Consider the following 23,068-nt stretch of genomic DNA (forward strand, 5'->3'; position numbering starts at 1 on the left):
TATCAGGAGCCCTGAATGTTATTAACTTAGCTTAGAAAACAGAGAGCAACTAACAGGTCACTTCAGCAACCACAGCTCCTTTAGAGGAGTCTGATGTCACAAGCAACTGGGAGCTCTAACAATAACTCAGGCAGTAATTATGGACTCTGTCAGATGGAAGCAGATCCTCTGTTCAAAAGCAGGACTTGTCACGGTTCGGACCCCTCTACTCAGAAGAGGCTGGCAGCTGCTTGGCCAAGTGTGGAATGAGAACTGAAGTCTACAAATCATTCTGGGGTAATCTCTGAATTGGACAATCCCTCCGAGCACAGACAATAGGATGCCGAGCATCTCTCTCACAATAGCTTGTGTGTGAATTCAACACTTCATTTTCCTAGAGATGGCCTTTGGCGCAGCTTGGACATTTGTTTCAATGTGCTACTGATTAAAAAGAATCCCACCACTTCTAATTTTAAAACCTCCACAATGTTTCATGGGAACAGCCCATTGTTTCTGAAGCAGTTTCACAGACAGATGCCCCTTTAGAGTGAAAAATTCTATTTTCATCCACTGAAGGATCTTCCACTTAATATGATCTTCCATTTAATGTGATCATACCTGTAGGACCCAAATCATTTGTATTAAAGTAAGTTCTGCTTTTTATTCTGATCACTTCAGGCAGGAGTTACTGGAAAAAATGAACAACTGGCTATAGAAAGCTGCCATTTAATTAATAAAAAAGAGACCAACACTGAATGAGAAGGAGGAGGGCTCTAGGAAGACCAGCAATGATGAAACATTACTGCAACTACACGCTATGTTGGTCAGACATTGTCACTTCTGGTACAAAGCATTATCACATGCCACGTGAGCTGTGACATGTACTCTTGTGATCTCAAGGAGAATAAATGCAACTGCTTATTTCAATCCAAAGAGATTGTAACTGGGGTTTCCTTGTTTCTATAAAATTTATTCCTCTTTTTATTATCCCTGGAATTTGCTTATAAAGCAAATAGATGGGATCACCACCTGACCGCCGCAATTCCCAAGTGAACCCTCACTTCCTATTAAGAATACCACCTTCCGTCCCAGTGAACGTGAACCTTTAACAACTTACCATCGTAGTAGAACTTGACGTTTTCAGGCAGAGGTTCATATGGCGGAGCAAACACAGGACCTTTGTGCTCTAGGAATTTCCATTTAATGCCTTCAGGATAGCGCTCTTCCTCCCACCTTTAAAAAGAGACCGACAAGTTGATACAAACCTCACCCTCTAGCAATCATTTCATTGGCTACACAGGCCTGGTGACATATGAAAACAGTAAGCAATCACTGTCTTGTATTTCAGAGGTCAGAATGAGCAGTACAAGGAAAACCTAGCACGACAACCGCCACCTTTTGAAAACATAGAACAGACTCCACACGTAAATTAATATTCTTGGCCAAATTCACACTGCTGTCATGCCACAGTTATATTCTACTGAGTAGCAGTAGGGATGAAGCTAGCCCATTATGTTCCACGCCAAACAAATGCATGCATGTATACTTAAGAAAGTGAAGGACCAATTGCCAGGTATAGTACAGGCTTCTTTACAAGCAAACCTTTAACAAAGCCCTCATCTAACTTCCAGCTCAGGATCTCTCCTGAGCAAAGATGGATAACAGCAGCAAATTACATGATCACTTTCTGATGTTGACAGATGGCCCATGAAAGAGAAACTGATTTTCACTTGTGACCTAAGCAAACACAGGTATTTGGAGAGAAATATTAATGAATGAATCTCCTCTGCCAGCTAGAGCTCATTCCCCACGCCCTTTTTTTTTTTTGCTTAATAAAGAGAACACGTTCTCTAAGGCAAGCACAAAACAAAGGAGAAGGACAAAGGTGCCTATTGCAATAAATAATTAGGTCCCATAATAACTATGAGGTAAGTATTACTATTTTCCAGCTGTGGAAACTGAGGCAGAGTGGTTTAGTGACTTTTCTGGGGTCAGTCAATGGTCAGTGACACCTTTGAAGAGTCCCAAGTTCTGGCTTCCCAGTCCTTTACTCAAACCACCACACTACATTTCTTCCACACATCTGCACTGATCTTTTGTGATAGTGGCAATAACTGTAACTGTTACATACCACTGGCACAAGATCGCCTGCTGAGAAAATAGTCTGTCACCTTAGCATTTATGCAGCAGGGAGACACCATTATCCTGTCATAGCATTCAATCTGAATCACCCAGCCAACTTGTTGAACAAACAAACAATGCCAGGTTTCTCCACGCTGCTCCTGATTCCTGTGTACCCAGCCTCCTAGCCAGTTGCATGCTGGGGTGAGTCATCAGCTAGGAGAAGTCATACATGTACTGGCAGCAATGCAGAAAATGTGCACAAAGTAAGTGCTGGTTACTGCAGCCTTAATTAGACAACGATATCACTGTACAAGAAACAGGTACCATATAAATACATAATAGGGCTTCTCTCTGAAGGAGCCCAAAGTGCTTACTATCCTATATGTATATAGGCACAGCTAAAACGCAGCCAGAGCCATACGAGAGACCAGGAATCAACTGGGACACAGCACACTGTTACGTTAGGATGATACTACTTTTGGCCAAAGCACGTGGACCAATCTTTACTTTTAAAAAGACATGCAGTGAGATCCTTAGTGTCCAAGCAGAGCAGACAGAATCTGAGTTGTTAGAAGTCTCAGGTTATGTCTTCACTGACAGCGGGGAATTTGCCGCCGTCAGATCGACTTATCTGGATGGACTGAGCAGTCAGTGAAGACCTGCTCAGTCGATCCAGAAATCGACGTATTAAGACCACCTCGTCAAGTGGCGCAGTGCATTGAAGACGGAGCGCAGAACTGAAGCACAGAAGTCGACAGGAGTTCCGCAAGTTTTTTGCGTAGTTTGCATAACTCCTGTCGACTGCCGAATCTCCGAGCTAAATGTAGACAAGCCCTCAGAATAAAGACACCAACAAATTAAGGGCTTGCTTACATAGTCTTGCAGTTTGCACTATGAGATTGTGAACTGCAGCACAGACGAAAATGCTACATTGTAACTGCCGTGCATGTATGATGCTGGCACGAACTCCAAGTTACATTTTAGTTTGTGCCATCTTAGCCCTCTAGGGCTACGTTAATGCGAACTAGGTACCTCTTCGTTCTCACCAGCAGTCTCCACATAGAGCAGTTATAGTGCAGCATTTTGGTGAGCGCTGCAATTCACACGACCTGTAGTCCGCACTGCAGACGTAGCCTAGGTTTCACAAGTCTCAGTGTATCCAGCTTGCAAGAACAAAGGCTGAGTTGACAGTGTTGAGATCCAAATCTGTAGCAACTCAAAGCTTTCTAACCTGAAGCTTCAACTACTCGATAGTGCGCTCCAGCATAGAGAAAAAATTGACTCCTTCATGGCAATTTGGTGGTGAGCTGTGGTGATGAAGAGGAGGTGAGAGATCATGCACCATTATTGTTGCAGTACTTCAGGACAGATTTGCTACTATTCCTTTTAACATTTGTTTGCCTCTCTAGCCCCTCACCAACACTCCTCCTGACATTCCTTTACACGGATTTTGTCCCTCTGAAGCCACTCCACTCTCTAGTGATGTTGAGGTTAGATTCATTGTTTTGTGGGGGCACTCCTCCAGTTTGGAATTTGAGCTGACTGCAAAGTGAGTGTGCCTTGCAATAGCCTACTCCATGCTAGAGGACTTCAGACTATAATTCTATGCTCTAGAATCAAATTCATGTTAAAGAGCATGCTTCCACTGAGCAAGACTATTCAATCCACATTCCAATTAGGGATGCACTAGACTGGACAGACATTGCTCTTGAAGCAGGGGCATGGTACTAGTGGATAGAGCACTGGACAAGGACTCAGGAGACCGGATTCTATTCGCAGCTGTCACTAGCCAACTAGATGACCTTGGGCAAGTCACTTCACCTCTGTGCCTCAGTTTCTCTGGCTGTAAAATGGTGATACCATTGCCATAATCACAAGGACTAAGATGCTCAAGAGGGCAAGTACTAGAGAAAACAAAGAATTCAGGTCTTCAGACAACTGACAGGCATGGAACATAAAATCCCTTGAAGATATGAAGTTGATGCTCTACAAGCTGGAGATGAAACCCATTTCAGAAAAAACATGCTATAAAAAGTTGCATATGGACTAAGCAAAGTCCAGCAGAAGGACATTCTTACTAATTGCTGGGTTTTGCACTTGCAAATACCGTTTCGCTCAGTAGTCACCACAATTTGCAGAGCTCTGGTACAGCTAACTGGAATTATGCTGCCAAGACAGGCAAGGAGAAAGTTCTGTGGCCTTCCAATAAAGGCATGCTGTTGATACTGACTATGATATAAAAGGGGGTAATGAAATATTAGGATACAGGAGACAAAAACCAGAAAGGTTTGCTTGAGATAAAGCCAAGAGAGGCTTGTAATGGCAAGACAACTTTTCTGGATCACCAATTCTTTATGTGCAAATGGTTAAATTAAAACTGAATAGATAAGCATTAGAAAGACATCATGAAGCTAGGAGGGAATTCGGAGGAGCACCAGGAACTTATGGAGGGGCTGAAAGGACAGATTTAGGATGAAAGAGTAAAACCTAAACATACAACAACATTCGGTGGTCAGAGTTGCGCTTGAAATCATGACAATTCAAGTCAAATACCTGAAGGTGTAAACACTACGAAGGAGAGAAGTTATTTTACGGTGATGCAATATGCTATAGCAAGGTATAATGGGATGAAACTGAGCAAGGAAACTGAGCAGGGCAAATACCAGGAAGGGTTTCCCAAAAAAGGGGTCTACTAAAACAGCAGAATAAGTTCCAAAGGGAAGAGGTGCTCTGATGTTGAGTCACTCAGGTCTTGCAAACATACTTTAGACAGAGTGCTGAGATGACAGGAGTCTGGAAAAATATTTGCATTTGAAGCCAAGCTATATTAAACTGTAGAGAGTGATGAGGGCCAGTCCTCAAATATATGAATATTCATTACCCTACAAGTACTCTGGGGGACGACACTGGATTGCATTAGAGTACAGTACAAAACAACTTGTAAAGAAAAATTCATCAGCTGAGTCATCGAGCTGACAAGTTCTTCAGGGGGAGAGCGGTACAGGTGCATCTCATGTCCTGGGCCAGATAACTTTTTCCCTCCTGCATGCAAACTGGAGGATCCTCATTTATTTGTAGATATATATTTTTAAGTGCAAAATGTCAGTGAAAGTTGAACTTCACTCACTCCAGTTACGTTACTTTTGGATTCTGCAGAGGGAAAAATGCTTCCCATTCAAACTGTATTTCCAGATAGGATATATTAAATCTTAAAAATGCTTTTAAAAACTCAGCTAGCATGTGTCATTTGATCAGCTTTCATTCATGTGTCCTTAAGGTAAGATCCTTTTTGTGAAGGGAGAGTGTTGCACAGCTGAGATGAGGCTGTAATAAAAGGGGACGAAAGCCAAAATTATTTGAGCTGTATCCTTCTACAGCAGCGGTTCTCAAGCTTTTTTTGCTGGGACCCCCTTTGGAAATATTTCAGGCTGTGATGACCCCCTCCAAAAGTGATGACTCCCACCCATACCATGCCACCCTTACTTCTGCTCTGCTACTGGCGGCAGTGCTGCCTTCAGAACTGGACGCCCGGCCGGCAGCCACTGCTCATGACCCTCCTCCTACAATAGCCTTGCGACTCCTTTTTGGGTTGGGACCCCCAATTTGAGAAACACTGGTCTACAGTTTAAGGAGACTCCTTAAGATCAAGTTTACCTTTAAAATTGCACAATGCTTAGTCTTCAATTAATATACATACACATAACAAAAAAAACTAAATCACCAACAAACTGAGATTTCACATTTCCTCGTGATAGCAGAAAGCTAAAGGGTATATTCTTAGCACAGGAGCACCAGTGTCTGATCACTATGGGTAGCATGTTTTACAGCAGGGAGAGAATCGATTCATCAGCTTCTGGATCACTTGCTCCAGGATAGGAAGGAGACTAGTTCATTTTAAGGCAGCTCAGAAAAGCTGACTATTGTAGAAGTCAAATTTCTGTTTGTTTTTTTTAATTTAAAGAGAATGAGTATTCTGAAATGAGATTTTAAAAATGTTACTGGAAACTAAACCATGTATTCAGAAAGCAAATCTTGATATGTGTCAACAACAGTAAAAGATAGTGGAACTGCAGTGTCCCTGTTTATTTAATCTCTAGTCAGAGCACAATATAACAGAGTGGAGGGTAAGCAGAGAAAAACAAAGGTTAAATTTATCACAGAGATATTACCATTTCCACTTTTGCTCTTCTTCCTTCTTCTGCTTCTGCTTCTTTTTCTTGTTGTCTCCTTCAGGCGCTCTCTTATCTTTGCTCTTAGTTTTCTTGACTTTGCTGTCCTACAAAAGGAGGATAAAGAGAAAAGGCAGAATGATTATTAGAACACACAGCTATGTTTTATTCAACAAGATATTTTAAAATAGAAGCACTCTTACATAGACCAGGTCTACGCTAGAAAATTTGCAGGCATAGCAATGTTGGATAGGGGTGAGAATTTCTGTGACATTTCTGTACTGGCAAAAGCCGCAGTGTATATAGAGTGTTACTGGCATAAAAGAGTGATTTTGCTGAGATAGCTTATATTGCTCAACAAACCGGTATAAGCCATACCGGCAAAAACACTTTTCTGTTAGTATAGTTGCATCTACATTAGGGATTTTTCCCGGTAAAGCTATTCCAGCATAGCTTTTAAGTGTAGACTAAGCCTTAAAGAACTAAGCACACCAATTGGGACTGCTCACAAAGTGCATTTCACCAGCATCACCTCTGTTAGCAGACTGGGATCCCGGACCACTGTTCATACCCAGCAAATAGCTGAAATCTTGTCACAGAATCACAGGGTTAGAAAGGACTACAAGGGTCATCTAAGTCTAACCCCCTGCCAAGATGCAGGATTTGTTGTGTCTAAACTATCCAAGAGTGACAGCCATCCAGCCTCCTTTTGAAAAATCTCCAGTGAAGGAATTTCCACGTTGTCCCTGGAAAGGTTTGTTATTATCCTACTGTTCTTACAGTTAGGAAGTTTTTTCTGAGATTTAATCTAAATCTGCTATGCTGTAGTTTGAACCCATTGCCTCTTGTCCTGCCCTCTCTGGCAAGAGAGAACAGCTTTTCTCCATCTTTTCTATGGCAGCCTTTCAAGTATTTGAAGACTGCTATCATGTCCCCACTTAATCTCCGCTTTTCCAAACTAAACATACACAGCTTCTTCAGCCTTTGTTCACATGGCTTGCATTCCATCCCTTTGATCATCTTTGTCACTCTCCTCTGGATCCTTCTTAGGAACTTCAATTTCCTTTCAAAGAGGGCAGAATCTTAGGGCCTATCTATAACGGCTTTTAAAAAGCACTTGGCAACTGCATTTACACTGCATTGACACTGTTACAGCTATACCCTGTACTAACTTCTTTGTCTTTAAAATGAATCACATCATCTGTACCAATACCAAAAATTAATAAAGCTCCTTTATCCATTGATAAATGCATCCCAATGGAAGGAGGAGTGTGGTACATGGATTAGTCTTGGAGCGTTAAACCTGATCTAAATTTACCATTTAGGTCAACATAGGTATGGTGTTCAGGGGTGTGAAAAATCCACACCCAGCTGCGCTGGCTATGTGTGCACTACAGGGTTATACCGGAATAGCCACACCCCCCATAGTGAAGACATGGCCTTATAAAATTTTCTTCTTGGATGGGTCTTAAAAATCAGCTGTTTATTTCAAGGGTAGAAACACTCCTCAAATGCCTATTTGGGCTTACAGGACATCAGTCACATTAGTTTTCATTGTTCTACAAGGTATCAGCAGCACTCCATTCTTGAGTCCAGTAATTATAACTTTTATTTCACAATTTACCTCTTCCTCCTCCTGTTTCCTCTTCTTTGATTTTTTGATGTCTTCTGTTTTGATTTTCTTGGGTTTATACTCCTCACTGTAAGAGACAGGCAGATCATTTGACTATAATAATCACTTTGTTTCCTGGTACACACTTGCATATAAGCTTGAAGTCTACATGTGCAAATTCACAAACACCTCTGGGATGGACACCCATGCTCGTTCTCCCCACCCTCCCAAACTTACAGTGGGATCCCCACTAAGTTCTTCTAAAGAAAGAGCTTTTTTTTTTTCCCCCCGTGGAATGGCTTCAGAAGCTCTGCCCCATACTATACAGCCAACAGACCCAAAAATGATCTTTAAAAATCTGAGATTGTGATATGAACAATCCTCTGAATGTGCAAAGCTTTAGCAAACATCACTAACTCCAAGTGCATGAGTTTTCCAAGATAAGAAGCCAATTCAGAGGCATTAGTGGCCACCCAGTGAGAAGAATGCCAGACAAAGACTGGAACCCTTTATATGAGATTTTTTGGAGAAAAAAGCCCATCTCACTCATTTTTCCTTGTCACTGCTAACAATCCAGATGTCAGATCACTCCAGTCAGATCACTTCTTGCGTACCAGTTAGTTCAACAATGCCACGATCCAGTGTTAGTGAGGTCATAATCCTTCCATGACAGACACTGGACTGGAAGGTCACTAAAACTTATCAAGCAGAAGGCAGTGGCTGACTATACAGAAGAAAACTTCTAAACATCACATCCATCTCTCTTTTGGAAATTGACAAATACTATGCAGTAACAGAAGAAAAATGGGGTTGTGGTAATGGTCATTTACTAACTATGGTGGCATGACTGTGCTCCTTAACTCACTAGCAGTGATAAGCAGTGGCAGTGATTTACTTAGATGGGTCTTGTTTATGATATGGTTGTGCGTTGCAAAAAGCCCATTTTACTGTGGGACTTCACAGGGCCTGTAAGTCTTCTATGTGCGTTTTGCTTTTGATTTAAAGACCAAATCATCAGTATAACTCACAACATATTCAGACCCTTTTAAAGAAAAATCCATGACAGGCAGCGCAGGCAAAATTTGGGCTGACAAAGCCTTTTTTCTCCTGTGCAGTCATTTCACCACCCAGCAGAAATTACTGCAGCCACTTAGTGAACTGTTATGCTCCTCTTGCTCAGATTTACGTTTTACATTCATAATTATCCATGTCCCTTTTCTCTGCCGGTCTTCTGATTTTGTATTCACTAGCTCTGCAGTGCTAAAGAGCACCTTTTCCTCCTACAGACAGAGCACACTGAAGGATACTTTTTCAAAAGGGCAGCATGGGTACGATAATAAAAATACACCAGATCATTTGTAGATCACAGCAACTGTAACTCCCAATAAAAAAAAAATCTGGACCCAGGTCCCCAGTCCCACATCTAATTTGTTCATTCTGAAAGGTCCAAGACCTCTCTAAACCCTTCTCTTCACCACAGGCGCAGTACACAAGTTACTTACTCATCATCCTCCCGAGGCCTCTTCAGCGGTTTGGAGTCCTCTTTGGGAGATGCATAATAGCTACCATCATCGGGTTCATCTTTAATACGTGGCGGACTAAGGAAAGAGGCGGAGGACGACCATTTGTTTAAATACAGAACACAGAGTCAAATAGTTTTTAAAAAACAGAACTGATTCAATTTAAGAAGTGAACTGCAAAGAGACACTGCCTGCCAATCCTGCAGAGCAGAGTTCTGTATTTCTCCTAACACCTACAACCCTTTACATTGTCTGGGTGTATGCAATTTCCCCCACAACTGCTGGTATCATCAAAAAGGCCTAAAGCAGTGAAAGGAAGGCAGCAATGTTTTAGGTGTTAAGGGCAGGGTTCTAGGTTACTCTGAGGCTTCTATTTTAAGTAAATGGAGTGCGGCTTCCAAAATTTACAAATATATTGTTTAAAAAATATTGAAGTCTATGCATTTATATTGTGAAACAGGGACATCAAGTAATTTAAGTCTAGAGTTTCTGTTAAAAATAGCATCTCAAATGAAAACAGTTTGATTTTAAAAACTATTCCTCCCTGCAGCACTTGCAAATGCAACCTTGCAGCATTATGTAAATTTATGACATCTAGATATGAAACAGATGATCAACAAATTAGTCTATTTTTAATATCTAAGCTGCAAGAATGCAACATGTGCATGTTCCCCCACCACACTCCCAAACAGACAGCATAAATATTAAATTAAGCATAATATTTTCAGTCATAATCTTCCACGATGCTAGCAGCAGAAACAATTTTCAGACATGATTTTAAAAGAGACTGTCCTTTCAATCAACTTGAATTTAAATGTTAGACTTTGCTTTTGTACAAAGCATTTAACTTATCTTTGTAAAGCTAACAAGCTGCAAAAGGAATTGTAAATCTAATTATTTTGAAGCGCTCAAAATGCAATTCTGCTCAGGTAAGGAACTCTAAGAGCGACATCTTGAGCTTTCCTATTCACGTTCCCTCAAATGATTTCTGTATCAAATTAGCTCAGTTTCCAAGTCAACACTCAGATTTCGTTGCTGGGTTGAATGGTAGAAGAGAAATCAAGCAGCATTCTGCATTGTACATCACTCTCAGAAAGAGACATTCTGGAATCTTAATTTAGCTGGCAATTGTGTTGATGAGGCAGAACAGGACAGTTTGCTCTTTCACAGCTGTATAGCTTCTGTGGAGCTGGCAGATGTAACTCAGAAGGCATACAGAACAGATACATGCTGTTACAAGGAGCCATTTTTATGGCATTAAATATAACTAACCAAGACTTTAGCTTTCAGACATTTGAAAAGTATTACCATAAGGGGAAAAAGGTATTAGTTTACCCTGTACAATTTATTCTTCCTTGGAGGTAGAGTTCTATAGCTTTTTATTAATCATCATCATCACCACTATTATTAAAATGTTGTCTGCTTCATATAAGGAATTTTAATGCAGAAACATCTCCAAGCAATCCAACAATAGGAAATGAAGTGTCAAATATTGAGAGAGAGACATTACAAAATTGGAATAAATGGGGTGTCACATTGTTCCTGAGAACACATCTCTCTCTCTTCAAGATGCATCTCAGGCCATTATGCATCTCCCAATCTTCCAAATCTTATTTTGGGCAGTTTAGATTTTTTTGGAAGGTGACATACACCTCTAGTGATATTGAAAATGGAATATTTCAGTGGGAGAAATATAAATGACTTCCCAGTTAGCCTGTTTTGGGTCACGAACAAGTGAGAGACTGGGAAAAGTCTTGAGGAAGTGGCATGAGGATGTAACGATGTTCTGGTTACACAGAGTGCTGCATTTGGAACCTGTGCTGAGCCAATTACATTAGTGTGAGAGGGTCAAGTGTTCCCAGCTAAGGGCTTGCCTACACTCAAAACTGTACAGTGGCACAGCTGCTGATGCGCTGCTGTAGCACGTCAGTGTAGACACTGGAGGAGTTCATCAGCGTAGGTAATCCACCTCCCAGCACTGTCTACGCCAGGGGTTAGATCAGCTTAACTACAGTGCTCAGGAATGTGGATTTTTCACACCCGCCTCACCCTTACTTCTGCGCTGCTGCTAGTGGCAGCACTCCTGTTGGAGCTGGGTGCCCAGCCAGCAGCTGCTGCTCTCGCAACCCCCCCCTACAAATAGTCTTGCAACCCCTTTTTGGGTAGGGACCCCCAGGTTGAGAAACACTGATCTAGTCTAAGCTCCTGCCAAGATGCAGGATTTGTTGTGTCTAAACCATCCAAGACAGATGGCTACCCAGCCTCCTTTTGAAAACCTCCAGTGAAGGAGCTTCCACAACCTCCCTAGGCTGTCTGTTCCATTAGAAAGGGCTAACGAAAGGTTCCATGTGCGGTACTGCCACTGGCTTATGATAATTACGCTTTACATTTCCAAGATAGCACTTCCCAAAGATGCTTGGAGAGGGGCATTTCTCTTTCATTTACCAAGTCAGAAAAAAGTGATAATGCAGAATCTGCATGTTCAAATACTGAAACTAAGACACCCCTGTATCAAGAAGGCACATTATTCAAAATAAGCATATGATTCTAGAGCAGAGGTGACCAAGGTGAGACTGGGAAGAATTCTCAGTAGTGCATAAAACTAAAGACACGCCAAAAAAAAAAAAAAAGGTTTCAGTCCTAGATATAAATTGTTTCCAAGGCAGCAGATATATTTCAATACACAGCAGATGGTCAAGCACCCCCAACTGAAAAACACATACGAAGTCACTAGAAAGTCACAGGACCCAGATTCATGATTTTAAAGCAACCAAGGGCTGGATTCAAAGGAGTAAACAAGAAAATCTTGATTATTTGTAAGTTAAGAAAGACACTTCTATTTCAAATTCAGAAGTAAATGAACTACAAATAAATCTAGTGGCAATTGGTACAATTCAATATTCATGAAGTCTAGATGGTTCTTTAAGGATTAGGAAGTCAATATGTGGCGTAAAATAAGTGACAGATAATTTTCTGACTTTTTTTGCTTAATTTTAACCAGTCTTTTTTTTTGGGGGGGGGGGGGGCGGGGGGCGGACATTTCTTTACAAACTAGGGTTTCAAACCCTAGTCCCTCAGTCTTCCTCTCAGATAAGAGAAGGTGTAGAATTATCAACTTCAACTCCAGAACACAAAATGCGTAGTGAGAGTCAAATGCTTGCCCAGGCACCTTCTTTACTGCTGGGTAAGGACTTCTTCTAACCCTCACTCATCACCATTTCCAGGAGTTGGCTCTGCCATGGGCAGAACCAAGTTATCAGATAACTGGACAAAAGCATTCAAAAATCCATTGTAGGAAACAATCCTGCATGCATAGAACAGATCAGATGTCCAAAAAGGTCTTTTCCCTGATTTCTGGGAAGCTAGCCAATTACCCAAAAGGGTATCCATTTGCTTGAAATGTGGGCTCTTTATGTGGAGGAAAGATGTCACTGAAATATCAGAGCTCCTGCCTCCACAAACTGGGTGGGAGGGGCCAGAACACTTCTAGGATTGGGAAAAAACAAAACAAAAAACCCCCCACGACTAACTGCTTCATCAGATTATAGACCCCAGATTCTCTTTCTTACCTGGAAAAACCATTTTCCTTTTCCTTTTTTATTTTTACATCACCAGAAGATTTGCTCTGAAAGACAAAAATGATGGCAGGTCAGTATTATATAGTGCACTGGCAAATCAGATGGCATCCAAACCAAAGGGGACAGAGAACCTGCAGCAAGAAACAAATGCACTACTACTTGTAACTCAGCACTGACTGAGCACACCCAGGATTGCCCACATCTTCATTACCAGCTACCTTCCAGCCCTCCATTAGGGTTAGTTGGCAAAGGTCAAGTGTAGTTATCAGTGCAATATCTGCTACATCTTATACTGGGGGACTGCATCCTGCTGTTGCATAGGATGAACTTAATCTAAATTGATCTTTGGTTATTATGAACCTAAAAACCTGACACTGAGTTCAGAGGGGAATTACAATAGGGAAGATGCAGAGCGCAAGATCCTTAGATGGTGGAAGTGGGTACAGCTCAACTGATTTCAGTGGAGCTGTGCCCACTTACACCAGTTGAGGATATGACCCAGAGTCTGTGGCTTACCATAACTAAAAACCAGAAGCAGCTGTGTCTTAGTTAAAGCAAAACTGCCCCTTCCCACCCACATTAAAGATCTACGTACCTTTTCTTCCTTTCGTTTCTCCTTGTCTCTATCTTTGTGTTTGTCTTTGTGTTTCTCTGAGCTGCCATCTTTGTGTTTGGTTTTCTCCTTCTCTTTGTGTTTCTTCTCCGAGGACTCTTTGTGCTCACTGCAAGATAGAGTCAGTTCAAGAAGGGGCCATCAAAAGGCTTGACCAATGTGAGTAACTTACAGTGTTAACTGAACCCCTGAGGCGGGAAACTTATAATCATATGAAATAAAGTGACATCAGCAGAAAGATACAACAAAACAGTCGGATGCATGGCATTTACTTTCTTCAGAAGGGGAAGAAGGAACATGGGGTAAAACTAGAGCTCTTAGCTGTTCCAAATCGGGGGAGGGAAGGGAAATCACAACACGATGCATTTACCAAGGTAGAACACTTCATCTCTACTCTTCAGAGTTCTTGTTTTCTCTGTTTTCAATTAAATCCTGAAAGGTCACAACTGAAGTGATATTCATAGTCTCATTCCACTCATCTGTGGACATTTGTTTAGATAGTAAGTAATACAAACAAATGTTGTAGTTTTGACATTTTCATCCAAGGAACTAAATTTACTTTATAAACATTTGGTAGGTTGTTTATTCCCCTATTAATAGAGGAGAAACTGGGGTAGAGAAAAGTTAGTCACGAGCCTAGGGTTACACTAAATCAATGGAATAAACGCAGCAGTCCCTAATTCCTTGCTATAACGAGGCCTCACTGAACCCCTGTGAAAACCACTATACAGCTCATCACAATTAGCACTCTGCTCAGAAGAAGCTCAGACCAGAACAACAATTACAAGTCAGGACAAGAGTGCATTGACAGAAATGTTACTGTGCTATTACTTCATTGCTGCTCAGATTCAAGTGTTGCAGATTATAGCATTGCCAATCAAGCATTCAAAAATAATAAATGAGACTGCAAAGTCATGATTAAAAAAAAGAAGTTACCTTGTGGTTCTTTGAAATGTGTCCCCTTATGAGTGTTCCACTGTAGGTGTGCTTGCGTCCCTGTGCTGCTAATGGGAGAACTTCGGGAGCAGTGTCCATTAGGCCTGCACATGTGCTGTCTCTCCTTGTGCTGCGGCAAGAGGCTACTCAGCACATGCAGGCTAAACCCCCTTCAATTCCTTCTCTATCACAGAGTCACTGATAACAATGCCAAAGTAGAGGAGAGGAGCGTGGGTTGCAGAGCACCCATAGGAATACAGGTATCGAAGAACCATTGTTACTCCACAAGGCCAGTAACTTCGTCTATGAGCAGTGTCCCTATGAGTGCTCCACTATAGGTGACTCCCGAGCAGTATCCCTATTGGGCTGGAACTTTGGAGCCGGGTCAGTTACAGATGACAGTACTTGAAGCAAAAATGGCATCAGTAGCGGAGTTCACAGTGATTGCATAATGTTCTGCGAAGGTGTGGACTGACACCCATGTCACCGTTCCACAGATCTTGGAGATAGGGACATTCTTGAAGAAAGCAATGTATAAGGAGATCAACCTCATTTATATGGACACCATACTGCAAACTTGGTAACACTGTCTGACACAGTTCGAGATCCACTTGGAGAGTCTTTGGACTGACACTGCTGAGCCCTTGGGTCTTTCTTCAATGGAGAGGAAGAGTCTGAGGGACCTCCTAAAGGCCTTTGTCCTGTCCAGGTAGAAGGCTAGGGCTCTTCTAACATCTAGGAGTATGCACTATAGCCTCTCTGTAGTCTTGGTGAGGCTTGGGATAGAAGGTTGGAAGGTGAATCAACTGGTTCATGTGAAACAGGAAGGTAACCTTGGGAATGAATTTTGGATGTGGTCTGAGTGTAACCTTGTCCTGAAAGAATATCATAGAGGGGGAATGTGCCATCAGAGCTGCTATTTCCCCTATTCTCTTGGCTGAAGTAATTGCTATCAGAAAGGCCATTTTCATCGAGAGGTAAGTAAGTGAACGGGTGGCCATGGGTTTGAAGGGAGGCCTGGTCAGTCCTTTCAGTACCAGGTTTAAGTCCCATGTGGGAATAGGAAGATGAGGTTGTGGGAAGAGGTTTACAATACCCTTGAGGAACCTTTTAGTGTCAGCTGTGACTGCACAGAGTACCCCTCCACTGGATGGTGGAAGGCTAGTTGCTAGGTGGACTCTAAGAGAGCTTAAAGACAGTCCCGATCTTTTTAGTGCCAGTGCATAATCCAGGATGTGTGGAAGGGTCGCAGTATCGGGGAGATTAGTTGGAACATACACAGAATCTGAAATCTGGACCATTTCTGGAGGTAAAGTACATTGTGTCGATTTTCTGCTGTGTAATACAACCTCCTGCACCTCCGTTGAATAGGAGCTCTCTAGGAGTTTGAACCTAGAAGGAGCTATGCCTTGAGGTGGAGAATCATCAGGTTAGGATGTAGGGTATGACCTCTTTCCATGAGAGGATGTGGCGTGACCAGGAGAGAAATCAGTGGGCATGTCGTGAGCTGTGACAGGTAATTTACTAGGTCTGTCACAGTCACGTAGGAGCTATCAGAATGACATGTTCTTCGTCTTTTTTTATTTTCATTTTTCATTCCATTTTTATTTTATTCTTGTTATTTCCCCTTCAACAACAGGGTAAAAGGAGAAAAGACAAAGAAGGTCCCTGTCCCAGGGAACAGCAGAGCATCACCCAGTGAATGATGTCCTATCCCCACTCTGGAGCAGTAGAGTGGAAATTTCTTGTTCAGGTAAGTAGTGAACAAGTCTTTGTCTCTGTCCTCCACAACCTGAATAGATCGTGAAATACTACTAGATCTAGTGCCCATATGATCATGAGGGAATATGCAAATGAGACTATCCGGCATCAAGTTCTGTGTACCTAGGAGGAAGGCCGCTGACAGTATGATGTTGTGGGAAATACATCAGTCCCAGAGCCTCATTGCTTCTGCACAGAGGGAGGGAGAACGGGCTCCCCCTTGTCGGTTTATGTAGGACATACACAGGCAATGTTGTCTGTTGGGACTTTCATGTGTGACCCTTTGATCAGTGGGAGGAAATGGGTGCAGGCATTCCTGACCACTCTTAGCTTGAGAAGGTTGATGTGGAGAGATTTCTGTGGCTAACCATTTCCCTTGTGTTGTAAGACTGTTTAGATGTGCGCCTCACCCTATAAGTGATGTGTTGGTGGTAAGAAACAGCAACGGAGGATTCTGCCTTAAGGGGACCCCTTAGCAAATGTTGGCAGAGTCCTTCCACCAGTTTAGGGAGATTTTTACCCTGAAGGGCAGTAACAGGGATTTGTACTCGTCTGTCCCTGTTTGGTCGATAAACCGAGCTGAACCACATCTGAAGGCATTGCATATGAAGTTTATCATGTGATATTACTGCTGTAACCACTGCAAGAGTTGTAGTCAGTGTCTGGCCAATATTTGCAGGCTATTTTGTATAGTCTCTGTGAGTGTAGCCAGAGAGAAAAATCTGTGCTGAGCTAGGAAGGCCCTAGCCCGTGGAGAGTCGATGTCGATGTCTATAAACTCCAGGTGCTGTACTGGAGTGAGGATTGATATCTGGGCCTTGATCTGTACACCCAGCTCTGTAAAAAAGTGCATCATGTCTTGGGTGACTTGGTGAGCCTCTGGGAAAGACTGGGCTCTGAGGAGACAATTGTCCAGGTAATAGTAAATCATGATCCAATAGGAGCGTAAGTGGGTGGCCATTACTGAGAACCTTGGAAAATACCCTTGGGGCTGAAGATAACCTGAAGGGGAGTACCCTGTACTGGTAGTGATCTTGTTCCAGGGTCAATCTGAGAAACTGTCTGAGAGTCGGTAAGATTAAGATGTGGAAATACACATTCTGGAGGTCGAGGGCTGAAAACCATTCTCCTTGTTTCAATGCTAGAATGATCATTGCTAAAGTGACCATCTTAAATTTCTGAGCTATGACAAACTTGTTGAGAGCTCCAAGGTCTAATATGGGTCTCCAACCCCTCCTTCTCTTGGGATTAGGAAATATCAAGAGTAGAACCATTTGCCTCGTAGATGTTGAGGTACTGGTTCTATGGCTCCTAACTGTCATGATTTCTATTGGTGCAATATAATACATCCCCAGGTGCTACGGAATGATGTCAGATAGTGGCCAAATGGGTGGGTGGCAATGGCTGGTGTAGCAGGGAATGGTCTATCGGCACGTCAACCAACGCGTCAAAATTTGTGTTTAGATGTGGAAGGCTGAGACAAGGAAGATTGCGGGCCTGACAGTTTACATCTGGAGAATTTAGTTTTCTTTCTTTGTGGCTTATAGTATCATTGAGAAGTGTGTGGCTTATGCTGGGGTTGCAGACTAAACTTTCTCTTTTATCCCAGCATATAGATGACCAGGGAATGGAGAGTGGCCCGAGACTCCTTCAGAGTGTGAAGGGAGGCATTGATTTTCTCCACAAAGAGCTTAGTGCCCTCAAAAGGGAGATTCTCAATAGTTGCCTGCACCTCCTTCGGAAAATCCGACCATCAGCTGCGTTGAGGGCAGACTGTAGAATTGTCTGTGCTACTAGTTGCCTTAAATTGTTTTGAGTAATTCCTATAATCATATTTTGCCATAAGCACTTGATAGTTGTTGATTTGAAACTGAGGCGTGGCCAAGGAGTATGCTTTCCTCCCAAATAGGTCCAAACGCTATCAGTCTCTATCATAGGGTGTGGACTTCATGTAGTGTTGTTGATAGTCACGGGAGTTAACAGCATCCACCATGATGGAATTGGATGGGGGGGTGAGATAAGAGGAACTCTGTTCCTCTCACTGGAACAGTACTTTTTGTCCACTCGCTTGCAAATCAGGGCAACCGATGCTGGGGTCTCCCATATGGTTCTTGCGGGGTCGAAAAGGGTCTCGTTGATAGGAAGGGCCACTTTTGAGGAAGAAAATGAGTGGAGAATGTCCAGGCGTTTATGGTGCATGTCCTTGACTTCCTCCAGAGGTATCCGGAAAGAGAGGACCAGTCTCTTTACGAGATCCTGGAACAGGCAAAAACCATCTGCCAGGGATGGTGAAGGAGATATGACAGTCTCATGTAAGAAGGAGGATATAGTTTTTGGGGTCATCTCCTCCTCAACATCACCCTCTTGCTCCCCAAGATTTTTTCTGGGGGCTCCAATTCCCTAAATGCTGAGGCTGAAGGAGTATGCTTTGGGTGCTCATGGGTGGGGCTAGGAGCCCAAGAGGCATGGGGCAGTATGCAGTAGGGGTCCCAGTATGGTTAGAAACTTTTTTTTTTTTTTTTTTTTGGAGGGGTGGGTTGGGTAATGAAAGATGAAATTCTCATGTAGTTACTTGATTCCAAGAGTTGGAGTTTTATTGAACACACCAAAAATCTCAAGACATTAAAAAAACAAAAAACCACAAGAACTGGCAACAGAATTAGCAGCACTGTTTTGAAGACAAGAAGCAAAACTACTAGTTGAACATGCCTTAGATATGCTTGCTTACAGAGTTATATGCAGTGCCATTAAGATAGACAAAACAGTAAGAATGAAAAGCCCATGGTTCACTGCAAGACAGAAACATGGGGGGAAATAACTGGGTTCCCCTTTCATGCTGGAGATGTTGAAACACCAAGTGAGCTGCCTTAACTGTCCTGACACAATTTGCAGACCCAGTTCCATCAGAATTACAACTCCCATAATGTCCTTTCTCTTTTACCACTGTTATCCTTCATTGTTTTAAATTAGAAAGTTCCCTGGCCTTAATGAAACTCCTCCATCACACTTTGTTGTGTAACAAACATAAGCCACCTATCTTCCCTTTCAAGGTCCTTCACAGCCTATCCCAACAATATCGATCTCTAGTTCAGTATCAAAAGGTCAGCTTCTGCTTGTGATCAGTTTATGATACCGGCCTTCACTGCCCACTTGTTAAATTTTCAAACAAACATCTTTGTGTTTTCTTCCATGATGCCCTTCATGTTGGGAGGAGCTCTCCATAAACATCCACAAAGCCATTCACTGTCTTCCTTCAAATCCTTCCTTAAAAACTTCCTTTTGTCATGGTGCTTACAAAAAACTTGATAATGGTTGTGTTGCTGGTGTGCTGAGACCACAGTTTATCATACTAGCTAATACGGTCTCACTGCTTTCTGGTACTCCCCACATAAGTCTGTCTATATCCATCTGTCATCTCTACCAACGGATACCTCAACTGTAAGCTTCTTTGGGGCAGGGGCAGTCTTTTTATTGTGTTTGTACAGCACCTAGCAGTGGGGGTCCTGGTCCACATCTGGGGCTCCTAGGTGCTACAATAATAAACAAATACAAAGCTTTAAGAAAATGTATGAACTTCCTTATTTCAGCCATTTAGCACTAAAGTGCAAGTAAAGACGCTTTGAATGGTGAGACACTGGAAAAATCACATGTCCAGAATGCCAGATGAAAGTGAGCTTTTTAAAGACACAAGTTCTCCAATCTTCCTTTGTTTCTACCGGAACAAATAGGGATGTGCAGAAATTGGGCTGCAAAAGGTCTGCAAGTCTAAACACTACAGAAAGAAATCAGTGTGTTATTCAGCACCCAGAAAGGTTTTGTGTGATAAAGAGGTTGGTATATTGTAATGTTAGTTGTCAATATGTTCACACCTGTAGGACTGCAGAGGAAAAACCTGACCTGAACACTGTTTCAGAACCTCATCCTGCAGCCTGTACGCATACAACTCCAATGGACTCCTTAGGAGTTACACTTGCTAAAGGTCTAGCTAGAGGACCAAAGTGCCATATTGTAGTATGAAAATCTCTTTCTCCAAATCCAAGCAGTTAAGGAGGAAGACCCCAGTTCTGATGGCACTCAGTTTACATCAAGCAAGTTTACACAGTACAGTGCAAAGCACTGGGAAATCACCACTGCATTAGGGCAGCCTCTCCCATTGCTGGTTCAAAATAGTAAGAATGAAAAGTTTATTTTACATTAGTAGGAGGTGGTCATCTCATTAATTCAATACAAACACCTCATAATAAAGTCTCCAGATAGAAGTCAGTTTCCATTTAACTCTCTGGTGACAGGATTAGACTAGTGGAACAGGGTACAAGAGTGTCTAAACAAGGATGGAGATTAAGAATTTTGAGAGTGCCATAGAGAGATATGCCACATCATGAATTGCCTTTTAGCACAAATTTAAAGACCTCCTACTGCAGATTACATTGTATATGCTGTGTGACCATCACATATGCTGTGTGACCATGACAGCAGTACAAACAGAACCCTAATGCTGGATTTGAGAAGTCAATTGGATGGCCACTACCGTTATACTTGAGTTTTTACCTCAGATTTCCTAGCTTCAGTATCCTGTCCCCTCCCTCTCCCGCAGTGTCCCTGAAGCTCAGAGGACACCTGCCCCCATTTTCCATTGCTGTAACCAAACTGAGTGTCCCTTTTAACACACAAATCTGTTTTTTTTAATAAGGATCTAATATTAAACTCACAAAAGCTTGGAAACTGACAAACATCTTGGTCTGTTATGCCTGAGTGGAAATTATATATATCATATCTGCAGAGAGATTAAAATAATACAGTCACAAACAGGTGGCCAAGTCAAACAAGAACTACAAAATAGGCAAAGCACTTTTTATGCAAGATACAATTATTAAAGCAAGGGCAAATTTCTGAACCTAACGACTTTCCTAAAGCTCAAGAGTTTGGTAGAGGCAGATAATCTTTACCAGCTGAAAAAGAGAGGACAGAGCATCAGCGCCGTTTCAGGAAAGGGAACATTCACTGACTCCCTTTTTTTTTTTTTTTTTGGGGGGGGGGGCGGGGCCGGAAGGGGAAACAGGATTTTAAGTCATTTCATGGAAAATGGAGGGAAAATGGAAAAGGAGATAAGGTAATGATTCTCACTCACATTGTTAGTGAGCTTAAATTTCATAATTATAAAAGTGCAAGAGGGTTGATTAAGTAGAACAGCTGAAAACTATTGCAACAGGTACCTTGTGGGTTTAGAAGACAGATGCATGTGGATGTGCCAGTCAGGTGAGAAAGTGACATAGCTATTTACATCCCACAGCAGTTTAAACTTAGACTTGTGTCTGCAAGTCTACATTGTTCTATTTTCTGACCAGTAGATTTTTGTCACCCCACATTCTTCTATAGGCTTACTTTTAAAATCCCACCTGAAATTACATGGCTTACTAAATTCATACAAATACTACAACAGCTTTTACATCTATTAATCTCAATGCACTTTAAACAACAGTGAATTCAGTTCTGCAAGGTAGGAAAATGGTGTTGCCCCTATTTCACTAATAACGAAGGATTGGAGATTAAAGGTCAATATTTTCAAGAATATCACACTGCTTTTGGGTACCAAACTTGAGACTCCAAACCTGTAGGCCTCACTTTCAGAAGTGCTGGACCCCACTGTTTCCACTTCTGTTGTGCCCAAGGTCTGCAGCTGGGCAACCAAAAATTGAGGTACCCCCAAAATAAATCAGTTGCCACTCTTGAAAATGTTGGTTTGAGTGACTTGCTCACTGCCAAATACAATACCACCGGTGGACCCAGAAATAGGTCTCAACTTCTGACTCTCGGTCCTGCGTCTTTACCACAAGACTACCCTTCCTCCCTTTGCTTTTTGGCAAGGCGACTTACTTCTTGCCTTCCAATACCTTTAGTAGTTGACTCTTATTGCTGTTCAGAGTGTGGAACAGTATGGTGAAGGAAGGCTCAAAGATCTTAAGTAAAATGTCTTGGGTGTTAGTTAGCCTGCAAAGCCTATTTCAGAGTAGAAGTGATATAGGTTGTGAAGTCTGAGATTCCCCCTCCACCTTTTCCTCCCATTATAAGGCTAACAGAAGCTTTCCTAAGAAAAATCAAAATTCCATCTGCTATGTTCTCTGAGGCAAGAAGGAAGATATATTTTTTCTCCCATTCATAAATAGATTGCTTGCCACACCTACACATTCTCTGGGCACCAAAACACAGCTCTGATTTTAGACAGACAGACAAGTGGGTCTGAAATCTGACACACTAAATAGCAAAAAACAGGCTCATGCCATCTTGCCTACCTGGAAGAGCCTCATGTGCGTCAGTGCCAATGAGCTATGCTTAGTGTAGCTTGGGAACATGCTGGTGTTGTAGACTTCAGCCAGTAATCCTGGCAACAGTAATTTTTTCAAGAGACACACAGCTTCCCCAAACATACCCATTTCAGCCAGCAAATAGAACGGCTTTGGCCTACCACTTGTGCTTATCAGACTAGGATATCTAGGGAAGCCTGTAAGGGAAACATTTCACAGTTTGGGAACTATAACACTTTAGAAGAGACAGAAGGCAGCAATGTGGCATCCCTTCCAAGGCACCATCCTTAACCTGAAGAATAAGTCTCAGCCTTCCATAGGGAAACTGCTCACAAGTGTGCCTAAAGCTATGATAAGAATGGGTGGGTCACATTTTGAAGATCAAAGAATCCTTTTCTTGCCATTTCAGATTTTACACACTACTTGTTTCCTTCTTTACAGAAAGATGTGATATGAAAGCTCATGGCAACAGGG

General features: G+C 42.2%; 1 protein-coding gene across 1 annotated transcript in view; it reads right to left on the bottom strand.

The window, feature by feature from the left end:
• Positions 1-23,068, bottom strand: part of TOP1 (DNA topoisomerase I) — an 84,056-nt gene that overhangs the window by 19,617 nt on the left and 41,371 nt on the right. Inside the window, exons 4-9 of the mRNA XM_067554400.1 lie at positions 13,578-13,704; positions 12,974-13,029; positions 9,387-9,482; positions 7,897-7,972; positions 6,273-6,379; positions 1,097-1,212 (exon numbers count right to left, since the gene is read on the bottom strand). Of these exons, the coding sequence (XP_067410501.1) occupies positions 1,097-1,212; positions 6,273-6,379; positions 7,897-7,972; positions 9,387-9,482; positions 12,974-13,029; positions 13,578-13,704 (578 nt within the window). The remainder of the gene's footprint in view (positions 1-1,096; positions 1,213-6,272; positions 6,380-7,896; positions 7,973-9,386; positions 9,483-12,973; positions 13,030-13,577; positions 13,705-23,068) is intronic.

This window comes from Emydura macquarii, unplaced genomic scaffold (genome assembly GCF_026122565.2).
Source record: "Emydura macquarii macquarii isolate MOO-44397 ecotype Brisbane River unplaced genomic scaffold, CSIRO-AGI_Emac_v2 contig_1483, whole genome shotgun sequence".
Lineage (NCBI taxonomy): Eukaryota > Metazoa > Chordata > Testudines > Chelidae > Emydura > Emydura macquarii.